Source organism: Filicampus tigris, chromosome 9 (genome assembly GCF_054856515.1).
Source record: "Filicampus tigris isolate MCC_2025a chromosome 9, RoL_Ftig_1.0, whole genome shotgun sequence".
NCBI lineage: Eukaryota > Metazoa > Chordata > Actinopteri > Syngnathiformes > Syngnathidae > Filicampus > Filicampus tigris.
In genome coordinates this window covers 22,586,280-22,603,371 of record NC_141225.1, presented here as the reverse complement: position 1 = coordinate 22,603,371, position 17,092 = coordinate 22,586,280, and the positions used below count along the sequence as shown (strand labels likewise).

The following is a 17,092-nucleotide window of genomic DNA, read 5'->3' as shown; positions in this document are numbered from 1 at the left end:
GGTTGTTGGCAGAGGTGGGCATTTGACTAAAAAATCTGCGGTCCCATTATCGGGTACCCGTCTGCCGGACCAAATAGTAATCGCCTACGGGCCGGTCCGACTATTTGAAACGGGCTTCCGTTAGCGTTTCCGACTACCAATTTAAACAAAACTACCACTACAACGCTGGGTGATATTTGATACGAAAGAGTCATCGCATCGTGGAAGCCTCACCGGGGTCAAGAAGATAGACGATTGCATAGACGGGAAAAAAAAATAGGCTTCCGACTATGCTGAGTTTGACTAATTTTTTTAAGTTTCCCATCTAACGGTCCGTCACATAAGCGGTATGCCCAGCTCTGGTTGTTGGAATCCCATGTGATTTAAACATACAGTGACAGAATTTAACATTCCTTTTATTCACTACAGTTACTTGTATAAGCACATCTTTCGGGGGGATGGGGTTCTCACTGAGGACTGTGATCTTTTTCCTTATCACACACGTCAAAGGGAAATTACACTACTACGCTGAAGACAAAAAAAAATATATATATATATATATATATATATATCAAAAAGACCTAGATCAAATATTGCAGTGTGCGCGAAATGAGCAATGAGCTCATGCGGTATTGTCCTCCTTGTTTGTCAGACTGCAAACTTCCAGATGTCAGCACCACAGCTTGAGGTGCTTCAGGCCTGTAGAATGTCCCGCACAATGTGCAGCATACCCGGGAGCAGAGAGCTGCCAGCTGGCCCCGCCCGCCTCTGGCTTTTTGAAGCCCTTCGCGCTAACTGGCTCTCTGGCATGTACGCGCAACCACACACGCACGAGTGTGTACGCGTAGTAGCATTGTGTCCACACGCAATGTTGTGTACAAGTGGACAAAAACACTTGCAGATGCAATTATGCATGTATGCACTTGACTGGAGACTCAATCGTTGTCCGTTCGGAAATAACACGAGGTTGGCGTCAAACGAGTTAAAGCGCAAGTCAACCCAAACATATTTTTTTTCAAGAATGTGTTCCCAACAGGCCCACTAGTTGAAACACGGCATTCGGATGAATTCTGGGGGGGCGGCCATTTTGTCTTCCGTCGACTGAAAATGACATCACAACTGCTCACGACGACCAATCACGGCTCAAATTCAGAAAACAGCTCAGCCGTGATTGGTCGTTGTGAGCAGTTGTGATGTCATTTTCAGTCGACGGAAGACAAAATGGCCGCCCCCCGAGATGGCTAAAAACGAGTGCATACTTATATTCCACAAACGCAAAATTAATCAGAATGCCGTGTTTCAACTAGTGGGCCTGTTGGGAACATACTTTTGAAAAAGTTATGTTTGGGTTGACTTCTGCTTTAAGTAATTCTAACAAATAACAGTTCATGAAAGCAATAAAACGCACGCACAGAAAGAGAATAATTGCACCTGCAAGTGTTGTGGTTGTGTGATGTTGAAAGCAAGATATCTTATCGGGCAAACACATCTGGTCCCCTCGCTCCTTTGCTGTCTTTTAAAAACCTCCACCCCTCTGCTTACATTTTGCTCCCGTTCAGCTCAATCCAATCGCCTGTCCGTCCAGACGGTTGGCCTGCAATGACCTTAAATCCCAACCCTTCTGAACTCGAAATGTGTCACAGTAGTTTAAGCGTATTCCGTTTTCTCAGGCGGCCTATCGCCTGGCTTTCTGGTGGCTAACGCGAGAACATTGACCGGATGCGTTTGCGCGTGTGACATGTACACGTACGACTGCGTTGGGTGTGTCCTGTTGGGATTAGTTTGAAGGATTTCTCAGGTTACAACCTCGCTCCCACTTTGTGTGCGCCCGTGTGTGTTCTGAAAGACAACAATAGGATTAGGTGGATTACAGCAATGCAACCTTTTTACAAGGGGAAACACCATAGATGTCAATAATAGAAAAAAAAAAAAAAAAAAAAAAAACATGTTCCCATCTTTGTAAACCGCATTTCAACAGATGAGAACACAATCTTTTGCCACAGGGAGCCGTCTGACCAATGGGTGGCTTTGCCTTTCTAAACGCGTCATTTCATCCACTGATAAGCGCGCAAAACACCGATTATTAGAAAACTATTCCACAAAGTGAAACACTTTTAACCACCTTTTGGGTGGAAAAGAATCAATGCAAGACTGTGCATCCATTCGGCAAAGTACAAACAAAACTGAAAAGCTGTCTTCTTCTATCCTCACTCCCTTTGTTATTCAAGCAGTATTTAATCAATATCCATTTTATCTGATGATACCCTGACAGGAAAATGTCATATTGTTTATTGGGTTTCGCAGTGACACAGAGGACAAAGACATGCGCGGATAATGTTGTCTGTCGGAAAAATCTTGGGATGCAGAGGGATTCAGAAAAAGTACAGCACGTTAAACACCCGACGCGTATTTTTTTTATTTATTTATTTTTTTGCTGCAATTGTTCCTCTTTTCAAAAATCACAGCTTTTAAAAATGTAAAGTTCACCGAAGGATTTGACATGATAATGTTTACATGTCTGTGTTTCTCTGCAGGTCAGCATTGAAGAAATGCTATCAAGAGTCTTGGATTCCCAACCGCGAGTCATCAAGTTTCCTCGAAAACATCAGAGAAGCTCCTATGGGAATGGGCTGAGGCGACAGAAGAGAGACTGGGTCATCCCGCCCATTAATGTACCCGAGAATTCCCGAGGACCCTTTCCTCACATGCTTGTCAGAGTGAGTGTCATTCCAGCATACACCTGAAGTCCAAACTAAATTATAAATAACGTCCAGGACACAAATGTAAACCAATATCACACGAGAGCGATTTCATAATCTCATTAAATGCCTACGCAGTCCATGCAAATGAAAGCACAAGACAGGACAATGGAGTCGTTGCACTTATCTCAGATTTCTCGCCAGGAAACATTTGATAGTATTCCCTTTTCCGTATCGTGAGACAAGAACAGAAGGCATATAAAAACGCAAGCCGCGCTTTGTCTCCGAGGAATAGATGAATGCTTTACTCCAAAGCCTTTTCCCTGTGCACCTTAAGTCAATGGAGTATTTTTCACATCTCAGTACATCTCTTATAACGGAGCATTGACATTAATTATTGCAGCGATGAGAACACCCACATTTTCCCAAGTGTAGGAAGTCACAATGCACTTGAAATTGTTGTTATTTTTGTTTGTTTTTTTAAGGATGTCTGTGTTTTTTTTTTGTTTTTTTTTTGCATGAAGTCCCTATTGAACCTGACTCTTCTTATGGTAAAGCGAGCAAATCGTTTTGCACACTTGGGCTCTGTGATATTGAAATGTGCTGCGTTAATATAACACGAACACCAACCGCCTCGTTATGATTCATTTGAAACATGGCAGGGAAGCCAACCGCAATTGAACCATTTGAACATCCTGAAAGCAGCCTAGCCGCGGCGGTGTCTCACTTTTGGTCGCAAATTATCGTGTTTGCCTAATGGGAGAGGCGCAGTTTGGGTGAAAGAGATGTCGTGACTTGTATTTGTAGCCTGGTCGTGATTGTAGCCAGCTGATGAACATGTTCAAATAAGAAAAGTTTCGGCGGAAGGCATAGTGCTGCTGCTGCTGCTCTCTCCTCACTGGCCGCCTCTTATCAGTCACCAACACAGACATGCGGCTTTTCTGCTGGCATTTCGAACACGCACACACATCCACACAAAGTCCCTTACGCCCATTTGTACAGCGAGGCTTACATTGCCGTATTACAGAAATCGCCTTTCCCAAGTGTGTTGGCACGAGGGCAGATTTTCCACTAAAGCTCAACAACACTCACTCGAACAAAACGCACACAAGATGGAGTGCCGGGAAAGGAACCAGAATGTGCTGCCCTCACAGGGCAATGGGAACTCTGTAATTCCCTTTCTCATCCTGAGCACGAAAATGTTGACGTTGAATTAGCCCCCACTGGCTTCCTTCTTGGGATCCTATTTTTACTTACTGGATGAGCATACTGGACATACATATACAAATGTATGTATTATATACAGTATGTATATATACAGTATATTAATATTTCTCTCTCTCTCTCTCTCTCTCTCTCTGTCTCTCTATATATATATATATATATATATATATATATATATATATATATGTATATATATATATATATATATATATATATATATATATATATATATATATATATATATATATATATATATATATACTGTATGTATATAAGACGTGTGTGATTGTCACTTGGCGTGTCAAGTTGCATTTATTATTATTATTTTGGAATTACTTTGTGAATTTCCAAAATGTAAGACTTTTATGGGCCTTTGACTTAACAGGATTTAAAGCGGAAGTCAACCCAAACCTATTTTTTTTTTCAAGAATATGTTCCCAGCAGGCCCACTTGTTGAAACAAGGCATTGTGATTAATTTTGCGTTTGTGGAATGTAAGTTAAGCAGCAAAATGCACCCGTTTTTAGCCATCTGTGGGGGCGGCCATTTTGTCACTTCTGTCGACTGAAAATGACATCACAACTGCTCACAACGACCAATCACGGCTGAGCTGTTTTCTGAATCTGAGCTGTGATTGGTTGCTGTGAGCAGTTGCTGTGATGTCATTTTCAGTCGACAGAAGACAAAATGGCTGCCCCCGGAGATGGCTAAAAATCAGTGGATTAACACTTATTCCACAAACGCAATATATATCAGAATGCCCTTTTCCAACTAGTGGGCTTGCATCGAACATATTCTTGAAAAAAAAAAAGAATGTTTGCGTTGACTTCCCCTTCAAATGAGTCTTTTGCTCATATTGACATAACTGGCCTGCAGCGGATGCATCCAATCATCTTCTATCTTGTTAAAGTGTCTTCCCTTCCAGTCAGTTTATATCTGCTATTTCCAAGACAGTAAGTGAAGCAACCTTTCTGATGTGTCAGGTGAGACTTTCTTTTTTTTTTTTTTTAGCCTGAAGTATAATGTTCTCATCCAATTCAGATTTTTTTTTTTTTTTTTTTTTTTTTTTTTCCGGCTCTACAATATCTTTAAAAGCAACACCGAGTGCGCATAATTGTCCCTGTGATAGACTGACTATAACCAGGGTGTAGCTACTCTTCTCCCTATGTCATCAGGGAGAGACTCAAGCTCATGCAATCCTGCACAGGATAATTGGTATAGATGATCTATGGCTAGACGGCTGGATGGATGATTTTAATGGAGAAAGGCAACGTGGGAGAAACATTATACTTTGAATGAATCCCCAGTGCTATAACTCCCAGTAACAAATTAAATCACTATGTAAGCTCAATCCTCAACTCCCTCTGCAACTCAACCTCCTATAAGGAAAGCACAGTGGGCATTTCTTGCTATGTCTCGCTCGGTCGCTGAGATTGCTCAGAGCAAACAAAACACTTACACATTGGATTTTTTTTTTCATATATGCCATCTTCCTTGGATTGGGGGGGGGAATGTTACTTCCCTCATTCTTTCAAGTAACCCTGACACATTCAATTGCATTGTCCAACTCATTGTTTTGATTACAAATTATAGTGTAGTGTTTCACCAGTGTAATTAGATAATAATAGTATTTGGTCTTATAGTGTTGGTGCCTGCCGAATCTCAGTCGGAAGGTGTCCAGCGGTATTCGTTTTCACACTAAAACCAGCCTTCTGGTCAAGTGCGTTTGTCAGGGGCGGAGCCAGAACGTGGCTCATGGGTGGGCCTGGAAAAATCCGTACGGGCCTAAATATTTCTCTCACTGTCTCACACACATCGTATATTCTAATAAAATGACAAACTGAATATGAAGTTCAGATCTTCCTAAGACAACCACAATTATGCCCTTCTAAATATTCAATAAAATAAAAAACACAACAAAACGCAAATTAAAAGAAAATTTAGCAATAATTTAATAATTTTTTTTTTTTAATCCATAAATCTCACTGTGTGGGCAGTCTGTCAACCCGGGTGGGCATGTGCACTCCCGGGCCCACCCATGGCTCCGCCCCTGGCCTTTGTGCTCTTTTCTACTGTCATCTTTATTTTGTCGCCTATGGACAGCTCAGTACGAATGAATTGTGGCTGTCCAGTATATGGGGACGGACGCCATTTGTGGCGTTCTCTTGCATGCCTCAATGGAAGTAATGGGCCAAAACCGATGGAAGGTAGTTTGATCTCTTGGTCAAAAGATCCCACTTGCATTTAACCTGAGCTGAAAACTCGTTTCCTGAGCATAGCCAAGGAGATGATCAATTACCTGAAAACAGTTGCACATCATTTTTCAAGGCTTTTGAAAACATTTGGACTCCCCCAATCAAAGGGAAAGATGATAGACGAATGTGATTGTGACTTTTTCCCTTGGCAGAATGCTGTGCATGAACGTGCCCTCACAAAGAGCTAAATTGAACTGTAATGATGATATGTATCAAGCATGACTTTGATCATGCCGTCACATTTTGGGAAGAAAAAGCGGAAGGTTTTCCGGTGGGTGAGAAGAGCAACAACTCAGCACGGTTTGTGTTAGCTCATTATTTTGAATAGCCCATTATGATATGCTCTCCAACAATATCACGAGAAGCGCAAGGGGGTTAAATGGGTCACAGGCGCAACAACAGGCTCCTCATTTGGCGACATTTCATCAAAGGCAAACACCAGCACAAACAAAGTTTGACTGAAGCAGACGCTGGCATTCACACTTGGAAAGAGAAAAAAGTACACTTACTGTTGAAACTGCAGGGCAGCTTGTGTAGTCACAATGTATAGAGAACTCAAAGGTAATGTAAGGAAAACATTTTAGCAAATCAAAAAAAAAAAAAAAAAGAAAAAGAATCCATAGATGCCCTGCAATTGCACCTGGTGACCAGTCGAGGGTGAACCCCATCTCAAGTCAGTCGGGATGGAAAAAAAAAAAACGTTCCTGTTGAATTTACTCACTTTTATTTCATCAAGTGGTTGCACAAAATAAAGTCGTCTGGAACCGGATACATTATTTTGTAGATTTATAGTCTACTATAGTCAACTTGATGTCATAAAAATGAGTAAATTCAGCACATCATTATTTTCAGTCTAGGCTCCAGTTAGCCATAACGCTAATAAGCTGTGTAGAAAATTGACTTTCTGGGGGGATATGAATCATTTTTTGGATCATCTTTTTAAATTACGGAGAAGGGAGAAACTCACAAAAACACTTTAATTGTCCTTTACAATTCAAACTCAAATTCTCTATTATGGCTATTATTGAAAATCATAATGTTTTGAATTTACTAAGTTTCATTTCATCAAGTGGTTGCACAAAATAAAATCTTCTAGATCCAGGTTTTAAGTTGTTGTACATTTTAAAAATGTATCTGTATCTAGATGATTTTATTTCCTGCAACCACTTGACGAAATAAAATTGAGTAAATTCAACATTTTTTTTTTTTTTTTCCCAGTGTAATGTGCATACATGTACATTCAACCGTGTAAGTTACTCATTGCACCCGCGAGTCAAATGTGCAGTCTAGCTCTCCGTTTGTGACTGAAATTCGGAATGAGTTCCGTTTATATGTTCAAGATGATAGTTTGTTGTCATTTTCTTTCAAGGTTAGAATCAGGACACGGCCCAATTTCCATTTTCTCCCGACTCCATCGTCCCAGAATCTGTGCCGTTCATGCTGACTCATCCAGACTAACAAGGTTTCCAGGAATAGTTGCTCTGATTTTGCTCCTCTTTCTCATGATGAGGACATGCTCCCTCATCCATATACCTCAACAAAGCATTTGAATAATTCACCCGTCACCTGACGGGTTAGGTGTAAAATAGTACAAAGAAAGGGGGCATTTGCTTTTTGAATGTACAGACAATTGCACAATGGCGGCAGTAGAGAGAAGTTAGTTGATAAAGTCATTAAGAGGACCAGTGCAGCTTCTCTTTTTCTTAAAATACCGATTACGATGTACGATCGGCCATTTTATTTATATGTCGGGGGCTCCCTCTCGTCTGCTGTCCATCTGCACGATTGGAGACAATTGCAAACAAGTTATCTGAAGAGAAACAACTCATCACATTACCGCTGCAAATTAACGGTATGAGATTTTCACTCCTCTTGCATGACATAATGAGCAATTCTCAGAAGAACAATCGACAGAAGTATTTCAAAATAAAGGTCTTTGTGGACCTTGTCAAATGGAAAATCAAATACACAAATGCTGAGTTAGTGGGAGGTCAGTCTTATTGGCTCCTTTCATTTGTTCTTGTTTGTATTGACCGAATTGCACGAATACTCTCCAATGATCAATTTGCTTTTTTTCAAGCATTGACAAAACACAATATGGCATTTGTTAGCCAAAGTACCTCTGTAGATATTTCATTATTTCAATAAAAATCTGATATTCCGGCTGAACCATTCATTTGTCCGATCAATATTGTCTAGACCTGAGGTACTTAATAGGCTGTCCCCGGGCCGCATCCGAGCCACTGGCTGCATATTTGCGGCCCCTATATTGTTTATGTAAGGCTTGTGCGCACAAGGTCACCTAATTGAAAAGCATTTTCCTTCACTGCGTGTCATGGTGAACCGGGACTTGTTTTCATTCCAACGATATACAGACAGCCAGTAGAAAAAGCTCCAGTCACTCATTGTGAGGGAAAATATGATCATCTATAATGCACTTGAGGTGCCTCACGTATTCATTACTTTTATGTTCATTTGTTTATTTGTTATTCGAGAGGACCGATTTAGGTGGCTTGGGTATGGGCAGTTGCGTCAAGGGATTTGACAAAGTGAGAAGCGACACACGAGTATCGTATTTTCGGGACTATAAGCCTCACCTTTATATAAGCCGCACCCACTCTATTTTTTAAGAAAATTCATAGGAAAAAAAACATACATAAGCCGCACCTTTCTATAAGCCGCACCTATCTGTGTTGAAAAATTTGATATTTACTGCATTTACAGAACGATTTTGAACTTGAAATGTACATGTGTTTACATGAACAGATTCTTTCCTAACAGTGCCTTTTAACAGGGCAGCAACTTTGCTGATTAAAATAGAACAGAACCAAGAGAAAATAAACTGTACTCACCTTCATTTCACTGCCTGCTGCTACTCCAGTTTGTCAACTAAGGGCCACCTTTTATTGTTCTACTACAAACTGTACCAACTAATGCAAAAATCTAGTGCATAGTGCCCTCGCCTATTGTACTCCTTCACCTGCAGTCACATCCTGTTAATGGCATTTGTATTGTATTGTACTGTACTGTAATGCCGGTTAGCGCGCCCCTCAGAAAAATCCACAGAAAAGCCGCACCGGACTATAAGCCGCGTGGTTCAAAACCTAGAAAAAAAGGTCGCGACTTATAGTCCGGAAAATATGGTATACTTGCATTGCCTTGTTAGCATTAGCCATTACTTGTTGCACAAGAATGTGTTATTAGCGTCTTCTACGTGAGGTTTAAATGTCAAAAGTTCTATCGGCAGCTCGCCCACGTGTTTGAGTTTGGGTGTTTTCTCGCGCTTTGTGGATTTTCTGAAGCTACTCCTGCTTCCTCGCACATTCCGAAAACAAACATGTTCGGTGAATTGAAGTCTCTAAATTGTCTAAGGGGGTGAACGTGAGTTTGTATACATACTTGTAAGCTCTGCGATTGGCCGCCGGCCAGTTCAGTGAGTACCCGTCCTCTTGCCCAAAAATCAGCTGGGATAAGCTCCAGCTCAGCTGTGACTATAATGTGGATAAGCGGAGTAGAAAATGAATGGGTGTCATATCTTGTCACTTCCAACACATCAAGAGATGTGGAAGGTTATACTGTAAATGAGCCAGGGAATACGCTGTCAGAATCATAAGGTATTTATCATGCAATGCATATCAATAATTTAACTTTTAAAACAAAGTCCATGTTTCTGTTTTGCTATGTCAACCGTCTTCATAAAATGCTGCAATTGTTCAATTGTGAATTTAAAAAAAAAAAAAAAAAAAGAAATCGCATACACTAGCTAGCCCTGAACAAAGATGTGAAAATGAACCTTTGTGTGCTCTTTGGTGCACATCTCCACAAGGGAGCGTGCGTGTCAATCACAGTATCCCCGGTTGGACAATTAGAGGGTGACAGTCCCATTAGAGCCATCCCAGTAGTACAAAGGCTGTGTGCTGTTGCGGCCCGCGCAAAGCTCAGCTTCTCACTAAATAACTGTCAACCACTCTGACCCTCCTGGCAGCTGCCTCTGAACCACCGTGACTCCCCTCTGGACTCTCATTGGCAGCTCCGGTCACTCCCCGGTCCAAACATGGCCCTCCTTTCAAGCCCGGCCTTGAACTGATTGGTTGGACCGAGCCCGCCGTGGGCACGCCAGAAGTGCTTTCAACTGGCCTCAGGTTGCTGCCGATTGGCCAGACTCTCAAGGCCTGCGGGAGCACATGGCAGTAGATGAGGTTGCAAGTTGTTGGTGAAAAAAGGTGGAAATAAAAGAAGGCACTTGAAGAGCAGAAAGCTTCTCAGCACCACAAAGGTGTCCCTTCTCTCGGTCTTACACCTTTCGTGCCCTGTTATTCTCTTTCAGTAAGACTTTCTGAAGCCAGCCAGGGTTTCATGCCTTGTGCATGAAAGACCCGGGATGGACAGTACTTTACTTTTTGTTCCTCTATTGTGGATCCATCGGTAGAATAGCACAATAGAACCATTTGAACTTAAGACTTTACAGCCTGTTTGGTAAGTAAGACAAGGCTGTGGGCCTCTGCATCCTCTATATCCGCCTCATTATGAACGGAGTGTCTCTGGCGCTCTTTATAAAGATATAATAGATATATTTTCTTTATTCTTCTCCCACGCTGTGATTCAGGGGAATTAATGCCATTGTTAATGCAGAGCGACCGCTGGTACATTTCAACAGGATTCTCTCTTCCTGCAGAGCTCCTCTAAATTGCCTGGCTAATGCCATAATTGGGTTTGTTCGTCACTTCTTAACTCCCATTAATATTTGTTCTCCCTGTAATTGCTTTCTTTTTTTTTTTTTTTTTCCTCAGCCCAGTCCTACATTTCATTCCGCTGTCTGGTTAATGGTCTGAGGTGGAGGCAGTGACGCGCATGCATGAGCACAAGGGCATGCTTGAGAAAGCATCTCATCTATATTTTAAAGCTACAAAATGTAAAAATTGTGGAACTGTTTTGTCCTCGGGGTAACTAATCAAAAATCAGACAATGGAGCTGATCAAATTCTCATCAGTGGAGCATTAAAAGAAAAATGGCTTTGCGTAAGAATTTTAACAGACTGTCAACTAAATAGAGTATCTAAACCACATGAACATGTTTCACCAAAACAATGCCAGAATTCTACCTAGCCCTAACCCCCAAAAAATGTTTATTTTAAAGTATTTATGGGCTTAATAGACTTTCCATTTAACGTTTTCATAACATCAAACATTAACTAATTGTTTTGACGGATGAAGATCAGGATTAAAGGCAATAATGGCTTTTTATAAAGATATACTTTGCTGTGGTTGTCTTCCAGGTCTTTAATTGTGTCTATTCAACATATGCACATGCTGCTACAGTGATTTCATCCAATGATATGTCAACAATGACTTAAAAGGTACAAAGTGCTACATTGTGTTACAGTCGGACCATAATTTGTTCGATATTTATAACCAAATCTACTCACTAACCGAAACATTTGATCAGGGCACCTGAGCGTCTTAAATGAATTCATGAAATTTAGTGTGGGGAAAAAAAGTTTAATAATGTAGCAAACAAACAAAGCAAAGCTGAATAACAGTGTCAATACACAAACCTTCCTTAGTTAGATCATTTAATTGACAACATTTTCCTTGGTGGCAAATGGTAAAAATTTGGGAGAGGGACGAGGACAAAGTGGCAACACAAACATAGAACAGAAAAACATATCGAATAAAAAAAGAGGCAAAAACATGTCATATCTCAGTGCTGCTTGGAGCTTTATTCATTTTCTATTCTGTTCCTGATCCATAATGTGCTGCTTTTTATGAATATCAGAAAAGACTGCGTGCGATGTTGGCTGTCAGCGGATCACTTGAAAGATATTAAAGCCGAGCCCTCTGCGGCTTCTCTCCCGCAAACCTCCCGTGTGACTATTTTTAAAGCAAGCCGCACCATTCCCCTTTAATAACGCCACTAAACACCTCCCCCATCCCCGCAGACTCTCTTTACAGTCAATGTAACGTATGTTGTGGTTGTCAGTGCGTTCCGCAGCAAATGAAGTCTGAAGGCTGTCTCTGTTTTGTCCGCCGACCTTTTTATTTCATCAACCGCTTCACTCTTTTCTCTTATGGAATATTGTTCTGTTTGGAGCGGATGGCCTATCGGACTGCAATGCTTCTTACCAATCAAAAGTAGAGCGCATCATCCCAGACGAGTGGCGCAGCGGCAGGCATCGGAGCGGTGCAAAACTCACATTTCGGAGGAATATCGTTTAGTGGCGCCATTTCCGTTGTGCTCATCATGGAATGAGAAGATAGAACAGCAGGGAGAGATGAGACGCTAGCAAACAATGAATTGATATTTGATAATGCAACTTAACACAGCAATTCCCCCTTTCATGGTGATCTTGATGTGTACAGGAGATTGTTTTCTTTTCAGATCTAAATCGGCACGTTGGAAGGATTTTCTGCCTTTAAAATTTAACTGGAAATCAACCCAAACATACATATATATATTTTTTAATATGATACATGCATTCCCGTTAGTTAAAACAAGGCAATATGATTCATATGAAATATGAGTCAAGCAGCAAAATCCACCCGTTTTTAGCCATCTCAGGGGGGCGGCCATTTTGTCACTTCTGTCGACTGAAAATGACATCACAGACCCTTCGGGGCTCAGATAACAACCAGTCGCGGCTCAGCTTCGGAAAACGGGCGAGCTGTTTAATGAGCTGTCAAAGGGGGCATAAAATAGAAAATTTGAATACAAATAATTGGGCATGAATGCTTGATAAGACCGTTGAAATGTAACAAGGGGTTCCGTCACAGCGCGTCCTTCCAATACGTTCTACTTTCCCAACACTGAAAAATTAGGAAGACAATCACACGTGGCACTATATAACTTGCAAAATGTTTTCCGGCAAATGAACTTTTGCAACGCAGTCAAAAGACGAAATATTTTTGCCAGATTTTCGAGCATTAAATTCTACTATTGGGACATTTACAAGCTTTTCCAGGCAGATAAAAAATGTGCTGATTGTAGAAGCCTCAAGCTGCTGTGCAGTAGCTACACGGGTTACCTCGGTACTGCTCTGTACTTAATTATGGAGAAACTAATCGATACGTTGCTGTAATGAATGTAGATGAGCTCCCTAAAGTCATACGTGTCATAAAACAAGACCTGTCGCGTTTCTAGTCTTCCCACGCTATTTCGAGCCAAATGGAGCAGCGGTTATTTGACCAACTCCAAATGCAAAACAATTTGATGGTCATGTAGGTTGCTGTCAAGTGCTGCCTTCGTCGTGCTGGTCTTTTATTTTCTCCTCCCTGTTGTGCCCTTTGCTTTTGAAACCTGTGGGGGGTGTTTCATGCACCCTGACGGGAAACGGAATGACCGCGCCTGCAAAAAGCTTTGAAATGAAGGACTACAACACATGCCTGAGCCATTAAGTGGACATATGACATAAAATAGCCTACCAAAGGGTGTAAACCCTCAGTGGTACACGATTACGTTCCATTAGCTCGTAGTGCCTCCTTTACATTGGGTGTCTGCCGCACATTTTCCTTCAATGACCTGATGCCCGAATTATATTTTGCTCTCTGTAAACATGATACCGTTAAGAAAACAACAGCTCCGTGTTTGTCTGTGTGCAAAGGGACGTGGTGCCGCGTGGTTGTTTGTGCATAATGAGTCAGCGTTTTGTGAACATGTGACAAAAGTCAATTCGTTTGCCGGAATTTAGCTTTGTTTTTCTGCCTGGGTCATTACACAGGGTCGGATCAATCAACGGAGATTTGGACAGACTGAACATTCGCATTACACTAATTGGGCAACAAGTGGCTCCATGCTCAGTGAATATCCCCGCGTTTGCACGTCCTGGGTCACCCCCTGGAGATTCACAGAACAATAATTCTTCATCTTATCCTGACTGCGTTCACTTGCTGCGCCTCTCTCCCTCCACCCATTGCCATTTTTGCTCTCACGCTGATAGCTTGTCCCAGAGGATCCCAATAGTTGTCAGTAATCAAGGAAATCACTCTCAAAGAGCTACAAATAGGTCACTTATCTGATGTCTGGTCTGATCTGAGGGAGACAGACATCAAGTTAAGTCCCTTACATCTGCCTTTCTCCGCTATTTTTAGTGTGATTAGTAGCTAGTCACTCCACCGGGAGCTACTCCAATAAGAAAGAGAACTGGAGATAGATGATGGTGATAGACTGAAAGAAAGGCAGCGCTAGGGGAGGATGATGGAGGGGGGGGGTAGCAAATCGGAGCTTTTGTCATTAGCATTCCATACAAATTCCGTTCAACTGCGGAGTTGTCACTCATGGGATTCCCGGGACTCCGAGAAGTCACGCTTCTTCGTTTATTCCATTTCTTCATATCAAGTCTCCTTATTAAGATACACCAGTGAGCGTGGCATGTGATCTCAGGTGACAAAAAAAAAAAGACAGAGTGTTAAGCAGGCTCGGCAGCAGAGGTCACATGACATGTCAGGATTGTTACATCAACATGCCAACTACACAGGGACCGCTTTACAATTCCAGCAACGCGCAACGACGAGCAAGAATTTTGAATTATTGAACTGAGCTTGTTCCTGACTTTGTGAACACATTGTGACTCTTAGCTGCCAAACACTTCACACTTAGCTGCCTCTTGGACTTGGAGGCATGGGCATGTTTTTCTGGAAGAAAATGTTCACTTGGAATTCAAAATGTGTAAAAATTCTCATTATTGATTCCGATTCGATTGGCAGATAAACGGCGGGCAGTGTGAAAAAACAAAACGCGATCAGTAGAACAGAGCCACGCGGAGATTGCGACGACTGGTAGAAGAGACTCCGCGGTATGATTGACGGACGCGTTGCGCTCCGGATTACTGGGTTGCCGTGCCGACGGGGAGGGGAAACTGCAACCTGTGAAAGGTTTGCAGCAAAGTTCTGCTCTGTGGCTGTGGGAAGACAAGTGTGGAAATTAAAAGAGAGGGTATCATGTTCAAACAGAGAGATGTTTTATGCAGAAGCCGCCGTCAAAGCTGAACGGATGAAGTCATTTCATTTTCATGCATGATCTGCAGACTCACAGACCGGGGAAATTGCATCGGGGAGGAAGAGAAAGATGGAGAGAAAAGATGATTCCGGCTTTCACTTTTCGCCATTTGAATCTGTGATTATTCTCTCCGAATTGGAACCAAAGTCACGGGGCAGGATCGCTTAAACAATCAAAAACAAACCCCCCAAAAGAACATTTCTGTGAAAATGTGTGATATGAGAGAATTCCTAGACCAAAGACCACATCAGATCTGGCAATAGTGAGGAACATAACTTCTTTCACAGCGGTGACAAACTACAGTGTCGTCGTTAATGCGTGTCTGAGGTAATGAAGTGAGAAACCATAATAAAGAGAAACAGTTCCATGTGACGTGGCCATGAATTCCGGCACGTCTGATGGCTGGACTGCTTTCAGAACAAATTCAATTCTTGTGCACTTTTGTCGATCTCCCAAATGTGGAAAAAAAAAAAACCCTCCATGCAAGCGTCTTCATTTTAGCATTAACAAAAGTAGCCGTCGCCGTCAGCCAATGTGCCCAGCTCAAATTTCACATCGACTGCATTCCCTTATCAATGCGCTCCATTGTGCGGAATCAGTCAAAAGGGATGCGGAGGTGAGAATGTTCCATCAGAAACTAACCTCGCAATCCGAATCTTGTCACGTTAATGACCGTGACTCAGATGTCTCCTTGGAATGTAATGAAAGAAAATCAATGGAACTACTACGAATCCAGCTTCTTTTGTCAGCGAGGCGCTGAGCAAAAGCATCGATATTTTGTTGTTGTCCTAGCAAACGATAAACGCTGGATACTGAAACGTGTTCAGAAGAAAAAAACGTGTCCCCCGGCATGACGCGTTAATAACACCTAAGGTGCGCAGAGGGATATCACGCTTCAGTCAAAGATGGTTGTTCTCGGCAATTATCGGTTTTCATCTTCCTGGCGGGAAGCTGTCCTTCCGTAGCCTCCCGTAGCTGAAACGACGTCACTTTTCCCCCCTCGAGTTTGCAAAGAAACATTCGGACCCAAGTCAGCGCTCTCCAACAATGTCACCTTCGGCTGAAAATAAATTCGGATTTGAAACAGGTATTCTCAATTGACTCCATTGCTCATGATCGGGATGACGTTCCAGCATCTGAAATACCCTCAACCCCTGCTTTGAAGCGAGTCGTACTGAGTATGACTCAACTTGCCACAGCGTATACAATAGCTGACCGTCGGCAGTCCTTTGACCCTAACCCTTGATTATTTTGAGTTAAGTCCCCATATCGGGTGCCTTACATCACACGGAAGCCAAAGAAGGCAGACTAGACACATGCAGGCGAAGAGAGACGTCCGTGATATAGTGCACAAACCTGAGCGGAGTTCCAAGGCGTTCAGTAACTTGCTCAGGGCCACCTCCACATTAATCATAATGCAGACTAGTGTCACTATGACAACTAGGTGCTTTTTTTTTTTTTTGTCTGAATCATGACCTTCTCCTTATGGAACGCCGCTGCCCTAATAGGACCAGCTCGACAACAGCACGCTGGCTTGGGCATGGCATACTGCATTTTTAGATCAAATGCTCCCATTTGACTTTGCTCTTATGATTCTTCCCTCAGATTCGCTCAGACCAGGACAAAGACGCCGGCATCCGCTACAGCATCACCGGGGCAGGTGCCGACCAGCCCCCCAGTGGCATTTACAACATTGACCCCATCACCGGCAACATGTTTGTCACTCAACCCCTGGACAGAGAGGAGAGAGCCTCCTTCCATGTAAGTCTTGTCTTCCCCATTGACTTTTCCACTCAAGCTAGCCTAGTTAGCTCCCAATTATCGCCAATGGAAATGTGGCCCCCGCGGTTCCTCTTCCTCTGTCTACATTTCATTCCACCACTGATGTCGCCGCATGCCAAAACAAAAAGCGCAAGTCCGAGCACATTTGCAGCACTTTGTGTTC

General features: G+C 42.4%; 1 protein-coding gene across 4 annotated transcripts in view; it reads left to right on the top strand.

Annotated features, from left to right (window-relative positions):
• Positions 1 to 17,092, top strand: part of cdh4 (cadherin 4, type 1, R-cadherin (retinal)) — a 230,048-nt gene that overhangs the window by 174,830 nt on the left and 38,126 nt on the right. For all 4 annotated transcript variants that reach the window (XM_086040754.1, XM_086040753.1, XM_086040755.1 and 1 more), the window contains 2 exons: positions 2,514 to 2,696; positions 16,753 to 16,908. In XM_086040754.1, the coding sequence (XP_085896880.1) occupies positions 2,514 to 2,696; positions 16,753 to 16,908 (339 nt within the window). The remainder of the gene's footprint in view (positions 1 to 2,513; positions 2,697 to 16,752; positions 16,909 to 17,092) is intronic.